At 37.7% G+C, this 18592-nt stretch overlaps 2 protein-coding genes across 2 annotated transcripts; one reads left to right on the top strand and one right to left on the bottom strand.

Annotated features, from left to right (window-relative positions):
* Window positions 1-1365: 1365 nt before the first annotated feature.
* Window positions 1366-11074, bottom strand: nectin1a (nectin cell adhesion molecule 1a). The gene is made up of 10 exons (XM_077505679.1): window positions 10486-11074; window positions 6018-6130; window positions 4769-5027; window positions 4487-4604; window positions 3512-3693; window positions 3278-3395; window positions 3042-3193; window positions 2830-2962; window positions 2556-2619; window positions 1366-2322 (listed from the first exon to the last, which is right to left on the bottom strand). Exons 1-10 carry the CDS (start codon window positions 10535-10537, stop codon window positions 2002-2004), a joined length of 1512 nt encoding a protein of 503 aa, XP_077361805.1. The 5' UTR covers window positions 10538-11074; the 3' UTR covers window positions 1366-2001.
* Window positions 11075-12029: 955 nt separating this feature from the next.
* On the top strand, window positions 12030-18508 carry smpd1 (sphingomyelin phosphodiesterase 1). The gene is made up of 9 exons (XM_077505647.1): window positions 12030-12178; window positions 12317-12567; window positions 13680-14000; window positions 15104-15384; window positions 15496-15669; window positions 16388-16559; window positions 16666-16742; window positions 16826-16971; window positions 17759-18508. The coding sequence occupies exons 2-9, from the start codon at window positions 12349-12351 to the stop codon at window positions 18148-18150; spliced, it is 1782 nt and encodes a 593-aa protein (XP_077361773.1). The 5' UTR covers window positions 12030-12178; window positions 12317-12348; the 3' UTR covers window positions 18151-18508.
* Window positions 18509-18592: the final 84 nt, after the last annotated feature.

Below are 18592 nucleotides of genomic sequence, written 5' to 3' on the forward strand. Positions count from 1 at the left end.
GGGATAGATTTTCAATAGCAGCCACGATTGTTCTTTCCTTCTAATCTTTAAGCATTTAAATCTGATTTTGCCGTATTATCAAATCTTGTCGTGAAGAATTTTTTTTTAAAGATCATTCGTGAGTTGAAGTAGAAGAAGAGAGCAGTGGGAGGGGACTAATAAGTCGAAGCATTAGCAGGTAAGGTGAGATGAGTCTCTCAAATGAGTGCAGGCTACTGATCAGTTTCAGACAGTTGGCAATGACTACATCCATTGTGACAAGGCTCAAGTTATCACTAAATAAATGCATTCGCCTGCCACTTTTTATTTTGTTTTTAGGCACACTACACAATATCATGAGATCCAATACACAAACTGTCAGGAATGTTTTTGTCATGTGAGTGTATTACTACTGGCTTAGCATTCCATAACAAGTAAATAACAATGAAGGTTCCATAATCCTTTGGAAAACGTGATGGATAGATGAATAATTCCCACCAACATCTTTATTGTTCTTTTATGCTTAAAATGGGAAGATAAGTTTGTTTTTTTGTTTTTTTAAAGTTGACAATAATACTGTATTTTGTGGAATATAAGTAGAGCAGCAAAACCACCCATTTTTCTCCACCTGAGAGGGGCGGCCATTTTGCCACTTGCTGTCTGAAAATGACATCACAGTTGCTCAAGGATCAGGTAACGAGTGTCACACCTATTGAGGACAAAAACTGCCAAAATTCAAAATAAATAAATGACTAAATAAATAAATAAATTAAAGTGAAAATAACAATGGATATAAAAACATATAATTCAAAAATTTAATATATATACATATATATATATATATATATATACATATATATATATATATATATATATATATATATATATATATATATATATATATATATATATATATATATATTTATATTTATATATATATTTGCTCTTTTTATTTCCATTTATTTTTTGGGATATAATTTTCAAATTAAACATTTTTTATATCCATTTTTATTTTCACTTTTAGTCATTTTACTTATTTATTCAGCCATTTCTTTATTTCGAATTTTGGCAGTTTTGGTCCTCCATGTGTCACGGCTCACCTGTTTTCTGAGTTTGGGCATGTGACGTTTGAAATCTGAACTGTGATTGGTCATTATCTGAGCTCAGAGCAACTGTGATGTCATTTACAGTTGAGAGTGTGTGGCAAAATGGCCACACCCTGAGATGGACAAAAATAGGAGGATTTTGCTGCTTATTTTATATTCCACAAACACATTATTCAGAATTTTTCGACTAGTGGGGGCACACATATTATTGTAAAGAAAATATTTGACTTTTCTTGCCCATTATCCATTAAGGTTTGTAAAAAGTTACTGACAACAAAACTGATAGAAGCCTCTTGCTTATTTTTTATTGAAACGCAAAAAATTTAGAGTTCATCCAACAACCAGTGTCAATGAATACTAAAACAGCAAAAACACATTTTTCTATAAATGTCAAAAAACAAAATCTCATTCAATAAAAATGTCTTGTCAAAATACAAACACAATAAATCAATAGAACAGTAAAAGGTGAGGTATGCTAGGATTCAGTGTTGGAAATGATCATTGTTTACAGTGCAGGATAAAGACAGTAAATTATTCAACATCATTCACGAAATAACTTTTTAAAAGCTTTTATGTTTTTTTTTTCTTACAAAAAAAAAAAAGTGTAAAGGATTGGTAAAAGGTTAGCCGTATTCAAATATCCCGTTACAAATTCAAATTTGTCATGGACAGCTGTAAATATAAGAGAAGTAACTTGGCTGAAATAACATTCCCTTTCAAAAAAATTGATAATTAAATAAAACACGTGACACAAAAGGAAGAAAACGTGTTGTAAAAGTTGACTCAAAAAAGTCTGAAAGCTGCAATGCAGACAGTCCAAAAACAAATTGCCAAGTCGCCCAAAGAGAGTTTTCCATCCTCCTCTTGGGAAAAGTTTGTGGTGTTCCGTTTGAGGTCACCGCGACACCCCGGCGGTTTACACATACTGCTCTTTGGGGAACGTGTACGCCCCCACCCCAGGGGGAGGAGATGCCAGGCCCTGTACTGAGGGGTACTTAAAGATGGCGGTGGAGTGCGAGGGTGGCGAGAAGGTGTTCTTGGATGAGTTGGTGCTGCTGCTGCTGCCCGTGGTGGTGGTGGTGGCTTGTGGAGATTGGTAGGGGTGTTGGGGCAGGTAGGACAGAGGGGGGTTAATGGGGGGCGAGTAGGGCTCCGGGTAGTCTTCCTTGTTACAGGCTAGTCTGTAGCTTACATAGTCGGCTGTGTTGGGAAGCTCCTCGTAGAAACGGCCCGAATGCTGTGGAAAGATGAGAGAGCTCTTATTTGCAACGTTCACCAAATAACCGCACCTTATATGCTACATTCTGTTAGCCAGTCTATGATGTTTCACATTATATGTTAGCATTGAGCTAGTGGAATTTCATTAGATGGTTTGAATGAACGTTTCAATGTTTGAATAAAGTCTAAAGGCTGCATATATATTAAAGTGATTGTACCTAATGCTGTGACCAATGAGTGCACTGCATGTACCTGAATATCTTCCGCGGGTCTTTTGCGTATCGGCTGGGACAGTTTCCTTGATGGAGAATCGTCTCTGAGCAAAAAGAAAGACAGGAAACGGTGTAGACAACAATTTTGAGTTATTTTTGTTTGAGAAAAAAAATACACATTTTATTTTAGTTTGTGGATTTAAAAACTACTGAGGTCCAGCAACAAAATTATGCCATCCATTCATTTTCTATAGCCCTTGACCTTTAACCTAAATCTAATTAAATTGTCTTTGACTTTTAGTCACAAAACATACGAGGTGTTATCCTTTCTGCTTCTGATCTTGAGCACCAGCACCGTGATGGTAATTCCCATCAGCACGCCCGCCGCCAACAATAAGGCCACCACGCTGATGACATCACCCGTCGCGATCTGCGGCAGAGGCTTGTCTGCAAGGAAACCAGACAAGACGCAAACGTGTCAAGATCGACTCTGGATCTTGAGACGTAACGCAAAGCGGTCTCGTACCTATGACGCTGACTTCCATGAATCCCGATCGGGTCCCGATGCTGTTCGTGGCATCGCACACGTAAGTACCCTGCAGGTCGTACGTGACCGGCCCTTTAAAGATGAGGACGTTGTCTCTTATCTCAGCGCTGCTCGGCATGGAGCCGTTTATCCTGAAGAAGATGGAGAACTTTTGTAAGTGAAAGATTTACTGGGACGTTTTTTTTTGGTTTTTTTTTTTAATCCTCTTCACTCACAGCTTCCACTGGTAGAGGGAGACGGCCGGGTTGGCGTCGGCTTGGCAGCTCAGCTGGACGTTCTCCCTGTTCAGGTACCAGTTTCCATCGTAGCCGTCCACCAGAACATCGGGTTCATCTGGAGTGCACACATAACGGTAATTAAATTTTTACATCGTTTTGAGCGTGACAACAAAGGAGCCTGGTTGCTGTTCCAACCCATAAAACACACATTTTAGTAAGGAGGGTACTTACACTGAATATCGAGGGTGACGCTGTCGGTGAACACCTCATCGTTGTACGAGGTGACACAAGTGAGAGTTTCCTTGTGCGTTTCTCTGCTGGGCACCAGAATGTAGTCACTCTGAATGGTGAAGGTTCCGTCGGAGTTTCTGTACTCGCGGGTGCTCACTTCGCCTGGGACCCTCGTCTCCCACCTGCCCACAGGAGACGCATACCAGTGTTGGCTAGCTAATCCTCGTTCACAAGCTAGCTAATACTAGCTATAGCTAATTTAAAATTTTTAGCTCGCTAATATTAACTCACAAGCTAGCTAATACTAGCTTCTAGCTAAATAATTTGTAAGTTTTTAGCTAACTAATAATAGATTACGAGCTGGCTAATTTGTAAGTTTTTAGCTAAATAATACTAGCTTATGAGCTAGCTAATTTGTAAGTTTTGAGCTAACTAATACTAGTTTACGAGCTAGCTAATTTTTTTTTTTTTTTAGCTAGCTAATACTAGCACACAAGCTAGCTAATTTTTAAGTTGTTGATTTTTTCCTTCCATTTGGTCTGTCCTGTAATAACAGTTTTTTGTTTGTTTGTTTGTTTGTTTTTAGGAGGAGCAAGACAACAATCTGGAGCAATGGCACAAAAACTACACAAGAGAACTTGTTTTGGGGTAACGCCTGACGTCACCACACAGTGGATCAGTATGATGTCAGCCATTATTAAAATAAACTACAATTTATTCCTTTTGAATCTTTTGTTTTTAAAATACACAAATAGGTGTTAGTTTGAACCTTTTCAGCTTATTTTTTTGTTGAAAATACAGTATATTACTTTACTCTAACTTTAAATTGTATACACCTTGACAATAAAAATAATTGAACAAGTCCACTTCAAACCATTTTAACATCTAAACAGATCAATTAATAAAATATACGATCAAATTCAGCTTTTTTTTAAAAAAGCATGGTGAACTGGAGAGTGATGAATCAGCACACACCTGATGACACCAGGTGGTTTTCCATTGGCAGAGGTGCACGACGCCACTGGCGTCTTCAGGTTGGATGCACGAGCCACCAATGTAGGTGTGGACAGACTCATCTGAGTGGTTGGGCGAACTAAACATAATATTTAAAAAAAAAAAAGACTATAAAATGACAAGATACTGTATATTGCATCTCCATTCATGCTTATCAGCAAAAAACTAAAATTGTTGTCATATGCATGCAAGGCCAGTAGTTGGCGATGTTACTTTGTACATCAGCAGGCACTTCTCACTCACCATATACGGTCAGGTTGACCTTGTTCTCCCTGTTGCCCGCAGGGAAGGTGGTGTATTCACAGATGTAGGTGGCCTCGTCGGACAAACGCAACGAGGAGAAGGTGATGGTGGTGTCTTCAAGCGACGGCGTTCGACGCCTCACGAGGGCATTCTTGAAGGTGACGCGGTCCTTGTAGGGAGGGGCCACAGAGACACCAAGGGATGGGTTGGCGATGGCCATGTTCTGCTTCGAGCCGTTCACCAGTTTCTGCCATGTCACCTAGGAAGGCACAGAAGGAGGGCGTGATACACTGCGTTGGGCTTTTCTAATTGTTGAATGAAATAATCTTCAGATAAATGCAGAGGGCCAAGGACATTTTGGTATGCCGTGAAGGGATTCTGAATAGGGAATTTTGTTAAAACAACACCACCATGTGATGTTTTTTATAACAATCGTGAATCGTAACCTTCTACCGTCTGCCCTTCAAAATAAGATAAGCACGGAAGTAGGCAGGGTGATAGTCGTAATAAATCTGTCTCCTATGCTATGTTAACTCATTCACTGCCTTTGACAAGTATACTTGTCAATTGTATTTTTTAGAGCGGTGCTAAATGGGGACGAATCTGAGCATGCTCCACTGTAAATATCAAACTTGGAAACAACTTTACTGATGCCCAACCACCGGTAGATGACATCATTGCCCCATTTTATAGGAAATAAACACAGTTTCAGAGTCCATGGGAGAAATGGCTGTATTTTGGCAAACCTACATTTTTCTGCTGTCAATTATAAAAGAACGGGACGGGACAAAAAGTAGGGAGTCTATTCTGTTATTTGGTAGATTCGGTTTATATATAATTATTGAATGGAATATCACGTGAGTATTGGAAATGTAAAAATTTTCTATAATGACTGGCAGTGAATGAGTTTTAAACATCAAGATAGCAAGGTGCTGAATGGGTAACCTTATTAAGGATTGAGTGTCTGTGTGTGTGCTCTTATTTTGTATTTGGATCAGGTTTCCCCCTCTCAAGTCAAAGTTACAATAAATTAGGGGTGAGGATGTGAATGATGGTTAGGAGGCGAGGAAGAGAAATGCGTTGTTAAAAGCATTTTTACTAAAATACATCATAATGACACTTAATTTCTTCATCTCACACAGATGAACAGAACTTTCTACAATCCCTATTTTTTATTTTTATCTTGAGATAACAACATTAAGATCAACTGTAGTGTTGATTCAGAACCTCTTTGCGTGGTGACAAGTACCTGCGAGATTTTGACAGGCGGCGAGCTGTTGATGAACCGACAGCGGAGATCCACCTTGGAACCCAAGTACCCTGACTTCCCATCATCCATTTCTACAGTTTGGCCATTCCCTCCTATAAAACAAGAAAGAAAGATGGACATTTATGGCAACTTATACACACAATTTTGCTGTACAATATGGAGATAAATTTCTATCCTAATTACGATATATATTGATGTAGAATTTTTACCAAAATTACATTAAATGTCAATTTGCTGTTAGCACCAGATTGAGAGCCAAACAGCAGGCTAATAGCCTGGGCTGCTAACCCACTGGCTAGCGATTTACGCTTAATCCAACTGTTACACTAATCTAATAGTTTGACTAAGTGTGGGTTGATTGGTCGTGCCTGGTGAGTGAGTTACCATTTTGGATGCTAAGAGCTAATTCAATATACCACGTATCACAATAACGATAAATGCTAGGAGAGTGATTTTATATCACACAACAATTGTATTTTTTTTTACATCACACAGCTTTACACTACAATTAATTTAGATTCCACCTAAACAACAGTAATATTTCAGAAAATGCATGTAAAAAGGATTAAACATGGTCAGTACAGTTTATGTCAAAGGTGATAGCATCGGACAACATGAGAAGGGACCTGAGGTCAGAGATGGGGGATTACAGTCAAGTATATAAATAGGAGTGATGTGTAAAGTACCGTCCCCACTACCTGACTGATCCTCTGGAACAAATCCACTTCACTCACGTGTTTACTTGTGCTGCATGGCCTGACGGACACTAGTAAGTGTGTGTGGGCTTCACTGATCTGAATATATGACTGGATAGCCGCTAGGCCAAGACTTTTGAAGTCGCGAGGCCGCTATATTGCTCCTCTCAAGAAACGTTTCTCGGCATAAGATCCTGTACATTTACAGTATCAAAATTGGAAAATATTTGAGACAGTACTTAGTAGAAACAGCACGATTTATGGTGTTTTAAATTTATTAAACATAAACAAGAGGACTTAAGATATTTTACTTGCCTTAAATACATGCATAAATTATATCCTTAATGATGTTTACAGAAGGAAACTTGGATATTTTTTTAAATTAAAGAATTATAACTGTAATTCAACAAAAGATGCCTCTGCCAAATCTAATATTGGGGCCTAAGGAACTAAGCGATAAAAGAAAAACGGGCTCTAGTTATTTATTTATTTATTTACTCGTTAAATAATAGTGACCACCCCGCCTCTGGCCTTATACTACTAACTGCCTACAAGCTGTATATGATAGTCTGCTCACAAGGTGGGAGAAGCAAGATGGCCGCCCTGGGACTTCAACGGCTTGCACGGCCAAGTATGGGCTATCGGCTATCCAGTTGTATATTCAGGTCAGTGGTGGGCTTACTTTTAAGCAGCTACGCTGCAAGTTGATTCATAATGCAACCTAGAAGAGCACAAGGATGGCACAATGAACCAATATATATATATATATATATATATATATATATATATATATATATATATATATATATATATATATATATATATATATATATATATATATATATACACATATATATATTCCCAACAATGGCTGTTCCCATTCTCAGGCAGAAATTGCAGACCTACTGTAAGCTCTTCCCTCTTGCTAAACCAAAAATGTTTCACTATTTGTACATCTCATTTCTGAGAAAAGGGCTATTGTAAGTCTGTCAGTGACCATGACAAGAGGTACACAGTCCAAGATTGGTTCCCTAATTTACCAACACGAGTCTGCCCAAATAATGGAAACAGCTCTCAGTCTTGTGCGTGTATGTGATCTGATATACAGTAAAGATGTGTATACATTCTCCTGGTGTCATTGTAAGCTACTTCCATAGACGGGAAACTGAATTGTGTTTATTAACTTATCGAGGCATGTGACTCTTGATTAGCAATACTGAAACAAAACAAAAAAAATTGGGCACAAAATGGCCCCATCTCGATTACTAACCAACCACATTCACACAGTTGAAAGTTCCCTTGTGAGCCCAGTTGAGCTACCTTGGTCCCCCCCCCCCCAAGTCACTCTCCCACCCCGTCACTCTTTTTCACCTTCCTGCTCTCAGGTCCATCCATTCATTCATTCATTCATTCTTCCATTGTTTCTGATGATGGGAAATGACCTCATGAGCCACAATGACCTAAAAACAGCAGCAGCATGGGAACTTAACACAACAATGGCAATGTTGTTTTACACGTGGAACACGCATGAGAATTAGTCCTATTAAATGAGTCCAATTTAGACATATTACATCAAAAACTGGCATCAAAAACCAATTTGGATCATTTAACCTTTGAGTACAACCTCAATTTCATTGCAATTTAGCAAATAAATAAATAAAAACAGTCTTTAAAAAGTGTGAGGATGTTTGTAGAGTGATTAATACACTGAGATAGACATGCATTGTTCCTTTAGAAAGACTGTGAGGGGAGTTTTTCGCTCTTGGGAAAACTTAAATTGCACAACCATCTATTGGCCTTCAACCAGTCTTGACCAGCTTTACTTCAAGGTCAGTTGTTGATAATACCAAACTCCTTGAAACATATTTATATAAACATTTTTTTTTTCTAAATACTGGTACTGAAAAGGAGAAGAATGTGCTTGGACAAGAAAATGAAAGAGAAAGCGAATGAGAGCAGATTAACTCTTTAATCTCCGCGCCATCAAATCTGTGATTGATCGCGGATTAACACGCTGAGTTTGTGTGGAATTTACTGTGGGGAAACCTGACGCACAATAACAACTATGTAACAGAATGACACACATAAACAGATATTGACCGCCATGATATCATGTGATTTCTACTCCAGTTCTTATCTCTAAAAGCAACAGATTGCACCGCAGAAGCGGCACATGAATTCATCCCTCGCATGCTCCCATTTTAACTGATTGAAATGCAGGTTTTTCCAAATCGCAACATATAATGTAATCTGTCATTGTTTGAGAGTGCATGTTTGCATGTAATCTGCACGGCGGCGTGGAGTGTGCACTTGGCCCGCGTTCAGCGAGGCCAGCTCACCGGATTAGCATGACTCTTGCTGCTGTTTGGGGACATGGACGCGAGAGAAAGAGGAGATGAGGAGTCACGATGGGTTACAAAATGTCAGTGGAGGACAAGTGGGAAGACGGCTAAATCGTCAATCATAAAAATGGGTCTGCAAATGCTATGTAAAAGGGTGAGGGAGAGGTCAAGAAGGCCTGGGCTGGATTATTTTAGTCTGGTGGATTACGCTGAAATTTGCTTGTCAATCTCCAGCGGCGAATTGCAAAACAGGAAGTGGAGGGAACGAGCATGAGTGTGCACCAAGCAGGTGAAGACGTTTGTAGTGTGGGATTTGGCAGTCTCACCCTCCGTGTGCAGTTCTAATCCCTGTCCTTCAACACATGGCACACACACACACAGCGGCATGTACACATGTAAACGCACCAGCAAATTACTGCTGGGAGGGCTTTGAGTGAAAAAAGCAATCAGAGCAGATGTCGCAGCAGCTCAACACATCCGTATGCTGCCACTATTGTCGTTACGTAACCAGCCCAACCCCCGCTAACCTACTTTTTTATGGGATGCCACCACAAGTGTGACACCAGATTCTCATTGCTCCATTCATTAAAAGTGTTTGTCAACCTTACCATATACAGTAATGTGCCGTGGGAAATTATCCATTTTCAATCCATAGATCTTAAAATAACTATTTAATATATTTGTGCATCTATCAATTTCAGTGATGTATAGTGACAGGAAGAACAATTAAATGCTCTTCCACTTCAGGAACAATTAACTGTTGCCATTCATTCCTTGCCTTCAATACCAAAACAACAAATTTGTTTTATCTGTGAATCTAAATTCGACTAAAATTCTCTGGAAAAATACAACTCTAAAGTTTCAGGGGAAAAAAAACAAAACAAAACATTACAAGCCACAATATTACTATTGTTTTGCATCTTCTTTAGCTTTTTGTCTTCTCCCCAAAAGAACTTCCATAAGTCTGTCCCATTTTCAACGACACATGTTCACACAAGAAGGCCGGAGCCAATTTAAAACCTGACCCTAGAAATTTTTAACAGCACACTCTACCACTTGGCAAAAAAATTAAATAAATAAGGAAATAAACAACAACAACAACAAATGTTCAGTAGCTATAGGAAAACCATAATAATAAGGGGAAAAAAAATCAGTAAAATCAATTTTAAATTAACTTTACCAGGTGGTCACAGATAGATAGAGTGATTGAGTGAGTGAGTGTTATCTTTATAAACGCCACCATTTTTGTATCTCATACACCTTATATTGTTTGTGTGTAATCTCATTATATGTTAAGTGACTATACAATTCTAAATATTTCCATTTTGCAGCAAAATTTGTTATCAAAACAAACTCTAGCTATAACTATTATCTGAAGTTTAAAAAAAAAAAACAGACAACAACGTTTACCTGACAAGACGTAAGTTGTTATCAAGAATATCCAAAGTGTCGTATGTTCCATGCCCAAACCACCTTTGCCAGTTTCTCTCCTTGGTTCAGTTCCCAGTGTGCACTTGTGGCCTGCCTCAGCAGCGACTTTCTCTGCTCCTGTCGCTCCAGTCGAGACTCTTTTCCACCCGACTCTGAAGATGGAAACAACTTGTCAAACTCTCACCATGAGATGTCATTCCCTCTTTCTCCCGCTCGTGTTGTGATTTGTCGGTGAACCGGAGGCGCAGCAGTCGGCTCGGCTCGGCGGGGATAAAGCAGCTTAACGCGTGGGCAGATTATTTCCCAGATAGCCTTCCCCCAGTCCCCACCGACAGATATCTGTCACTGCCCAGGGGGCCGGGTTGGACACAACCGTGCAATAAGCCAAAACAAAACAACAACAGCGAAAGAAACAAAACAAAACAAAACAAACAAACAAACAAACAAACAAAACAACAGTCAATAGAAAAAATTAGAGTAGGTGGAACAACGTGCTTCCAATGAACTCCAGCCTCATTCGCGGTTCGCTATTCACGAATTCATTTATTCATGCTTCATTCTGTGGTCTGTTTCCTTCACTAATGAAAGACATAACTATTTTGCAGTTCTTGCAATATTTGTGCTATCTCTGTAAGACCCTAAAATGCCACCAGGTGGTGCCAAATTGACAAAACTAGGGATGGATGGCTTTTTTTTCAATCAAAATATTTTTACACTTAGTCAAATCACATGACAATTTCGGACATAATTTACTATGCCCAAATCTCTCAACTGTGGATTTTCCAAACATGATTATTTATTTATTTTTTTAACCCCCATTCCTCGATTTCCCCAGTCTTTTCTTGCTCCTGTCCCAGCTTAAATTGAGGCTTTGCATTCGAAATGAGTGTTTAAAATCAGCTTGAAAATTAAATAAATTGTATTGGAAGAGTATTCAGGATTTGCAAATCATTGTATTTTTTTTTTCCGTTTTTTTACATAGGCCACACCATCACATGGAAGCATATTGCATTCACTTGGGAAAAAAACACTTCTGTTTTACTTACTATTTTTTTTTCAGTATTTAATTTTCTATTTTATTGAATATTTTTTTAATACATTTTTTTACTCACAGAAAAAAAACAGAAAAGATGTATTCCGAAAAAAAAAAAAAGAAACTGAAAAAATATTTAGAAACAGAAAAATATATATTAAAAACAAAAAACAAAAAGAACTGAAAAACAATTGAGGATACCGGGGAAAAACATAATAAAGCAAGGAAAAAAAATATAATTAAAAAAAAAAAAAAAAAAGTCCCACGCCCAACCCCCAATTGTCTTTTCAAGTGAATGCAATACGCTTTTATACCATCGCTATAAAACATAAAATAATAAATAATAATAATAATAATAATAATAATAATAATAATAATAATAATAATAATAATAATAATAATAATAATAAAATAAACATTGCACCTTGTTGTAAACAAGTGCGGGTCACGTGTGAGTCACATGACCAATCAGCTGATCGTGTAACTTCCTTTAAAGGGGAATCGGTCGGTCAGCTGGTCGCAGTTGACTTGCGGCCACGGAGGTCGGAGGACGAGATTAACAACATTCGTCCCACGACGCTTCTTCAAAGTCGTCGCCGGGTGAAGACGACGACAAACTCCCGTCTGCATTAGCTTCAGGTAGCGGCTAAAAGTTTGCTCGGTCTGCATTCATCAGCCTTGTATTTCATTCCTTCGTGAAAGTCAAACATTCTCACGCTATTATGTTTAAACTTCACCCCGAACCCACTCCCCGTGTTTGTGTTTTCTCCACGCTAGGACGTTTAAAGGCTTCCACGAGGAGAACAATAATGACACAGCTGCCCTTGCCGCAGCTCCGCTTCGGTGTGCTGACCTGCGCGCTGTTGATCGTGCTGCCTTTCTACGCGTCGTGTCACCCGACGCTGATCTCAGATCAGCCGCAGTTCGTAATGGAGCGTCTCAGCCTGCAGATGTTCAGATTCAACTGGACCAGCATCTCGTGCCGCGCGTGTCAAGTCCTCTTCACTATACTCGATGTGGCTCTCCTGGTAAGAATTGATATTGCACGAGTACTTGAGTGGATTTTTCAAGTATCTCTACTTTACTTGAGTATTTATTTTTCTGATGACGTTTTACTTTTGCCCCTTTCATCAGTTTAGAGGGCAACACGAGTCACGTCGCAATTGATTTTTAAAATACTTGTGCAAGACTTTAAACTAGAGTGAACCAAGGAATCTACAAGAAGTGCAAGTTAAGCTTCATTTTAGAGACGTAATTCCCAACCAGTGTGAAATCAGATGTGCAGTGGAAGTAATCCAATGACAAATAATTGGTCAGAACATTATTATTCATGTACGACAAGTAATGCACAAGATGAGCCTTTGTTACTTTTTATCTATGCTAGCAGTCAAAAACAAAAGTTTCATTTGTCTGTTCTGTCTATTATAATAACTGACATAATACCCGATAATTTGAACGTGTATCCGCCCGTTGCCATTCTAAAACGGAATAATACATTTGTGTTCAACTAAATTGTCTCAGATTTCACAAATGTGTCCGTTTCAGTGTGAAATCTTGTTGTTTCAGTAAAGATTTTGAAACACGGTTTTAGAGGAACAAAAACAAGGAAATGTGGACTTGAGTATTTCAAACACATGAGTTCTGTTGACATTTACTAGATTTTGAACTTGTAAGTGGTGGTCAGTCTGCAGTTCTTTGAATTAACTCAATCATTTACTTGTCCAAACCAAATAGGAGGCTTTTTTTTTCTTTTTTTTTTCTTTTTTTTTTCAATAAATGTGATTGTTGATTCCACCATCAGTGTCATCTTTTTATGTCACAATAGGCAGCCAAAAAAAAACAAAACTATTAGTAATCTAGATTGATTTAAGGGTACGAAGTCTTCTTTGTGGCTTGTATAGCTGATATGACACCAAGAATCATATGACCGCTTTGGTTGACCTCAATTGTGGACTCCGTCCTCCACCAATCCATAATATATACGTGAACAGTCTATGCGATGTAATGCAAAAAGCTGTATCCAAAAATTGTATTTTTCTTATGGCTGTAGTAATGGCCTCATAAAGTAATACACATATTTAGGGTATTTTGTTGATTAACAAGTCTTCAATTATTATTGTGTTTTTATTTTGGCTTCCAGAGCGACATCAACGAAGAGCGAGTGGCGCGCGCCGTGGGCGAGGCCTGCATCCGCCTCCACCTGGCCGACGAGCAGGTGTGCCGCGACATCACCGAGCTTTTCCGGGACGACTTCATCCGGGCCTTGCAGGAGTCCCTGCTGTGGCCGTCCGAGGCGTGCGGCCTGCTGGTGGGGCCCCCCTGCGGCAAGTTCGACATCTACGCGTCGTGGAACATAACCTTGCCCAAGGACCCCAAGCCTCCCGTTACGCCGCCTGTGCCGCCTAAACCCGGCTCGCCGAAGAGCAGGGTGCTGTTTCTCACAGACATCCACTGGGACAACGTAAGTCTGCTTTATTAGGACAGTCCATTGAGCATTTTTATTATCCACCGTACTGTAATATATATTGCTTTAAATTAGCTGTTCTTCCTAAGTGACTGATTTAAAATGTAGGAGTGTATATTTTTTTATTCAAATTTTTAATTCAATGTATTTATTTTGCAAGGCAGCTTTTATTTATATAGCACATTTCATACACAAATGTGCTTCACATAATTCAAAACAAATTGAAAAGTATTTCCAAGCATGAATGACATTTTAAAGCAAATAAATAAAACGTAGCGTACTAAAATTACTAAATCATTTAAATATATGAAAACTTGATTTATTAAAATGTAGTTTAATAATTAATATACAGCAAATAAATATAATTGTTACATTTATAATTCCATATCCACTTTTTTTTTTTTTTTTTTTTCACCTAATCTACATATTACCTGGCTCACTTGGCCATGTTTAATTTAGACTTTCAAAAATAAATAAAATAATAATAATAATAATAATAATTAATAATAGTTGTTATTATTATTATTATTATTATTAATTGGGACTGAAAGTTGAAAATCCAGCTCTGAGCTAAATCCCTTTTCATTCAGGTATAAACAAAATGAAACCACTCCAGCTAACTGAATCTTCTTGAGTCATATCAGCGTATTAAATATATTAACATTAAGGAAACATCATTATATTCACTTTCCATGAGCATTATTGATGTACACAGTTGGCCCATAAATAAAAAGCATCTGAAATGGTTTTGCAACAAACTTCCTTCCCCTCGTGCTGAATTCCTGTTTTCTTCTCTTGTTGGTACTAGGTAGCAAAGTAATAGCGCCCTCTGCTGGTTTTTGTCTTGTAAACAAGATAACTAATTATCTACACATTTTTAAATTTTATTTCAAACAGTTTCTGGCTGTTTGATTAATAACATGTCTGTGTCAGGTTTGTCAAAATCCCACAGAAATCAAAATTTACAGCTCACTTTACACAATTTTAATTTTCAGAAATGAGCAGATTTACATGGTAGCTCAAATTTACACTTGATGGGTGTTGATGGACCTGAATTATTTCTGCAAACAAACTATTAACTGTCTATTCTCCACTGACAGGAGTACGCCACTGGCAGTGCCGCCGACTGCAAGGAGCCTCTGTGCTGCCGTAATGACTCGGACACGCCCAAATGGCGGCGGAGGGAGGCGGGCTACTGGGGAACATACAGCAAGTGCGATCTGCCGTTTTGGACGGTGGAAAACCTCCTGGAAAATGTGGCCAGGGCCGGACCCTGGGACTGGGTTTACTGGACGGGGGACATCCCGGCGCACAACGTCTGGTCTCAGACCAGAAAACAGCAGCTGTCCGCACTTACTGTTGTCACCACGCTCATCCAGAAGTAAGAAAATTGATCATTAATTAAAATGGATCTTTGACGTCTATAGTCGTCAATGGCAGTGAATGAGTTGCAGTTGGATCCATTTGAACAACCTGGCCATCTTCCATTCAGACACCTTGGGCCGAATGTGACGGTCTACCCTGCTATTGGCAACCACGAGAGCACCCCGGTGAACAGCTTCCCGCCGCCTTTTGTTCACGGCAACAGATCCTCCGCATGGCTCTATGACACCATGGCTGACGAGTGGTCAAAATGGCTGCCGGAGCAGGCTTTGAAGTCTCTGAGGTGGGCTGCAATTTGAACATGTCGCTTGGCGATGTGAGTCATACTTTCGCAAGGTGCCGCCATCTTTATATTAGCTTCTTTTTTCTTTCTTTTTTTTTCTTTTTTTAAAGTGGATAAAATTGATGTTAGGTGGGTCAACTTATTGATGACAGAAAATGTCAGTTTATTTGTATGGAAGACCAAAAAAGCCAAGTTAAAAAATAAATAAAAATGGATGTAAAAATATAATTTTAAAATTAAATTCAAATAAATAAATTGATTAAAAATACAAAAATAAAAAAAAAAGATCCAAAAATAAATATATAGATTTAAATATCAGTCAATAAATAAAAAGGCTCTACTCATTTATTTCATGCTGCAGATACTGTCAGTATGAAACGAGGGGGCAGTACAAACATTTCATGCCGACAGCCTTTGCAGCATGAAAAAAATATGAGAGCAGAGCATTCTTATTTATTGATTGACATTTAATTGTATTTATGTATTTATTTCCACATTTATTTTGTATTTTTTGAATCTTTTTTTGTCTTTATGTATATTTACTTTTTATGTATTTATGTATGTATAATATATTTTGTTTTTATTTCCATTTATATTTATTTTTTAATGATTTTTTTTCATATCCATTTTTATTTTCACATTTATTTATTTTTATTTTGGCATTTTTTGGTTCTCCATATATTTGTATAAAAAATAATTTTTCGGATGTGATTTTTAGATACGGAGGATTTTACACGATGCAGATCCAGCCGGGTCTGAGGCTGGTGTCCCTCAACATGAACTTCTGCGCTCGCGAGAATTTCTGGCTCATGGTGAACTCCACCGACCCCGCCAACCAGTTGCAGTGGTTGGTCCACATTCTCCAGGCCAGCGAAGACAAGGGGGAGAAGGTGAACAGGAACGAGGAAATCATAAACATTGTGGAATTGCTTTTTAATGAGGCTAAAGTTGGTGGCGTGTGTTTCTTTATGACTGTAATTGTCTTTCTGTGGGCAGGTTCATATTATTGGTCACATTCCACCTGGTCTGTGCTTGGGCAGCTGGAGCTGGAACTACTATCATATTGTCAACAGGTACATTAAGTTTTAAAAAGTGAAAATGTTAACATTCGTTTGAGAGAAATAAAAACTGTTTACTGTTTTGTTTTTCCTTCTAGATATGAAAGTACTATTACAGGCCAGTTTTTCGGGCATACACACTTTGACGAGTTCCAGATGTTGTATGATGAGGAGACTTTGACTCGCCCGCTAGGGGTTGCTTTCATTTCTCCCAGTGTGACCACCTATATTAATTTAAATCCAGGTGAGCACATCATAGGTTCCATTCTATGTACACAAAGAATGTTAAATTGATTTAATTTATTTGATTTAAATTTTAATTTTCAATTTTTATTATTTTCCAGGTTAATTGATTTAATTAAAATTTGAATTTGATTTTTTTTATTGATCATTTTTAATTGATTTAATTTATTTGATTTCAATTTTAACTTTTAATTTGATCATTTTTCCAGGTTATTTGATTAAAATTATTTTATTTAATTTCACTTTATTCCAGATTAATGACTATAATTTAAAATTCAATTTTTTAATTTTATTGATCATTTTTTCCAGGTTAATTGATTTAAATTTTAATTTTATTGATCATTTTTTTCCAGGTTAATTGATGTAATTTTTTTTGCTTTATATTTTAATTTGATTTCATTCTGATTATTTTCCAGATTAATGGATTTAATTGGATTTATTTTATTGATCAATATTCCAGATCAATTGATTTGAATTTTATTGATTATTTTCCAGGTTAATCGATATAATTTATTTGCTTTGATTTAATTTATTATTTTCCAGATTAATGGCTATAATTTAAATTTGATTTTTTTTTTTTAAATTGATAATTTTTTCCAGGTTAATTGATTTTACATTTGAATTTTATTGATCATTTTCCAGGTTAATTGATGTAATTTATTTGCTTTATAATTTAATTTGGATTATTTTCCAGACTAATGGATTTATTTTAAAGTTTTTAATTTTATTGACCGTTTTTCCAGGTTAATTGATTTAATTTATTTATTTTTTTTTAATTCATTTTCCAGGTTACCGTGTCTACTACGTAGACGGGAACTACCAAGGGAGCTCCCGGCTGGTTCTGGATCACGAGACCTACATCCTCAACTTGACCGAAGCTAACCACAAATTGGGCGAGCCTCAAGAAAACCCCAAGTGGACTCTGCTGTACCGCGCCACAGCGGCCTACGGTCTTTCCAGCCTTTTCCCGTCCGACTTGGACGGGCTCGTGCGGGGCTTCATCGGGGACGACCGCCTCTTCCAGAAGTTCTGGTACTTCCGACATAAGGGGCACGTTTCCGAGCCGTGCAAGGAGACGTGCAAAACCGCCGTCATGTGCTTTTTGCAAAGCGGCAGATATGACTTGCTGCAGCAGTGTGACCTGCTCAATGGTGTCAAAGTGAGAAAAATTCCATGTTAGGTGAAGTGAGGAACTTTTTGTTGCCTGCTGCTGGTATTTTGCAGGGGAATATTCATGACGTGTTTAATTGGTGTCAGGTGTAGCGTTTCCCATGCTTTCGTTTTTATTTCCAGCTAAGAATGTCTTCTGTTTACTTGAAATGCAACAATGTTGGGTCACTATCAGTCCCAGAAGTGTTCTACTGTCTGCACTTTAATGTTAGCAAATTCGGATGTGTTGACACAATTTAAATACAGTATTACTGTTCTTTTAATTGACATAAAGATGGAATGAAAAGCTACATAATATGTAGCTTGTTGATGTATAAATTGTGAATAAAATTTATCATAGTAATTTATGAATAAAAGATTTTGGTATATGCGGCTTTTTATTTGTGAAACTTGAAAATGTGGCATCTCAAATTAGAAATTTTTCTTTAGTTAAATTAAATATCACTAGTTCA

The sequence above is a fragment of the Festucalex cinctus genome, chromosome 18 (genome assembly GCF_051991245.1).
Source record: "Festucalex cinctus isolate MCC-2025b chromosome 18, RoL_Fcin_1.0, whole genome shotgun sequence".
Classification (NCBI taxonomy): domain Eukaryota; kingdom Metazoa; phylum Chordata; class Actinopteri; order Syngnathiformes; family Syngnathidae; genus Festucalex; species Festucalex cinctus.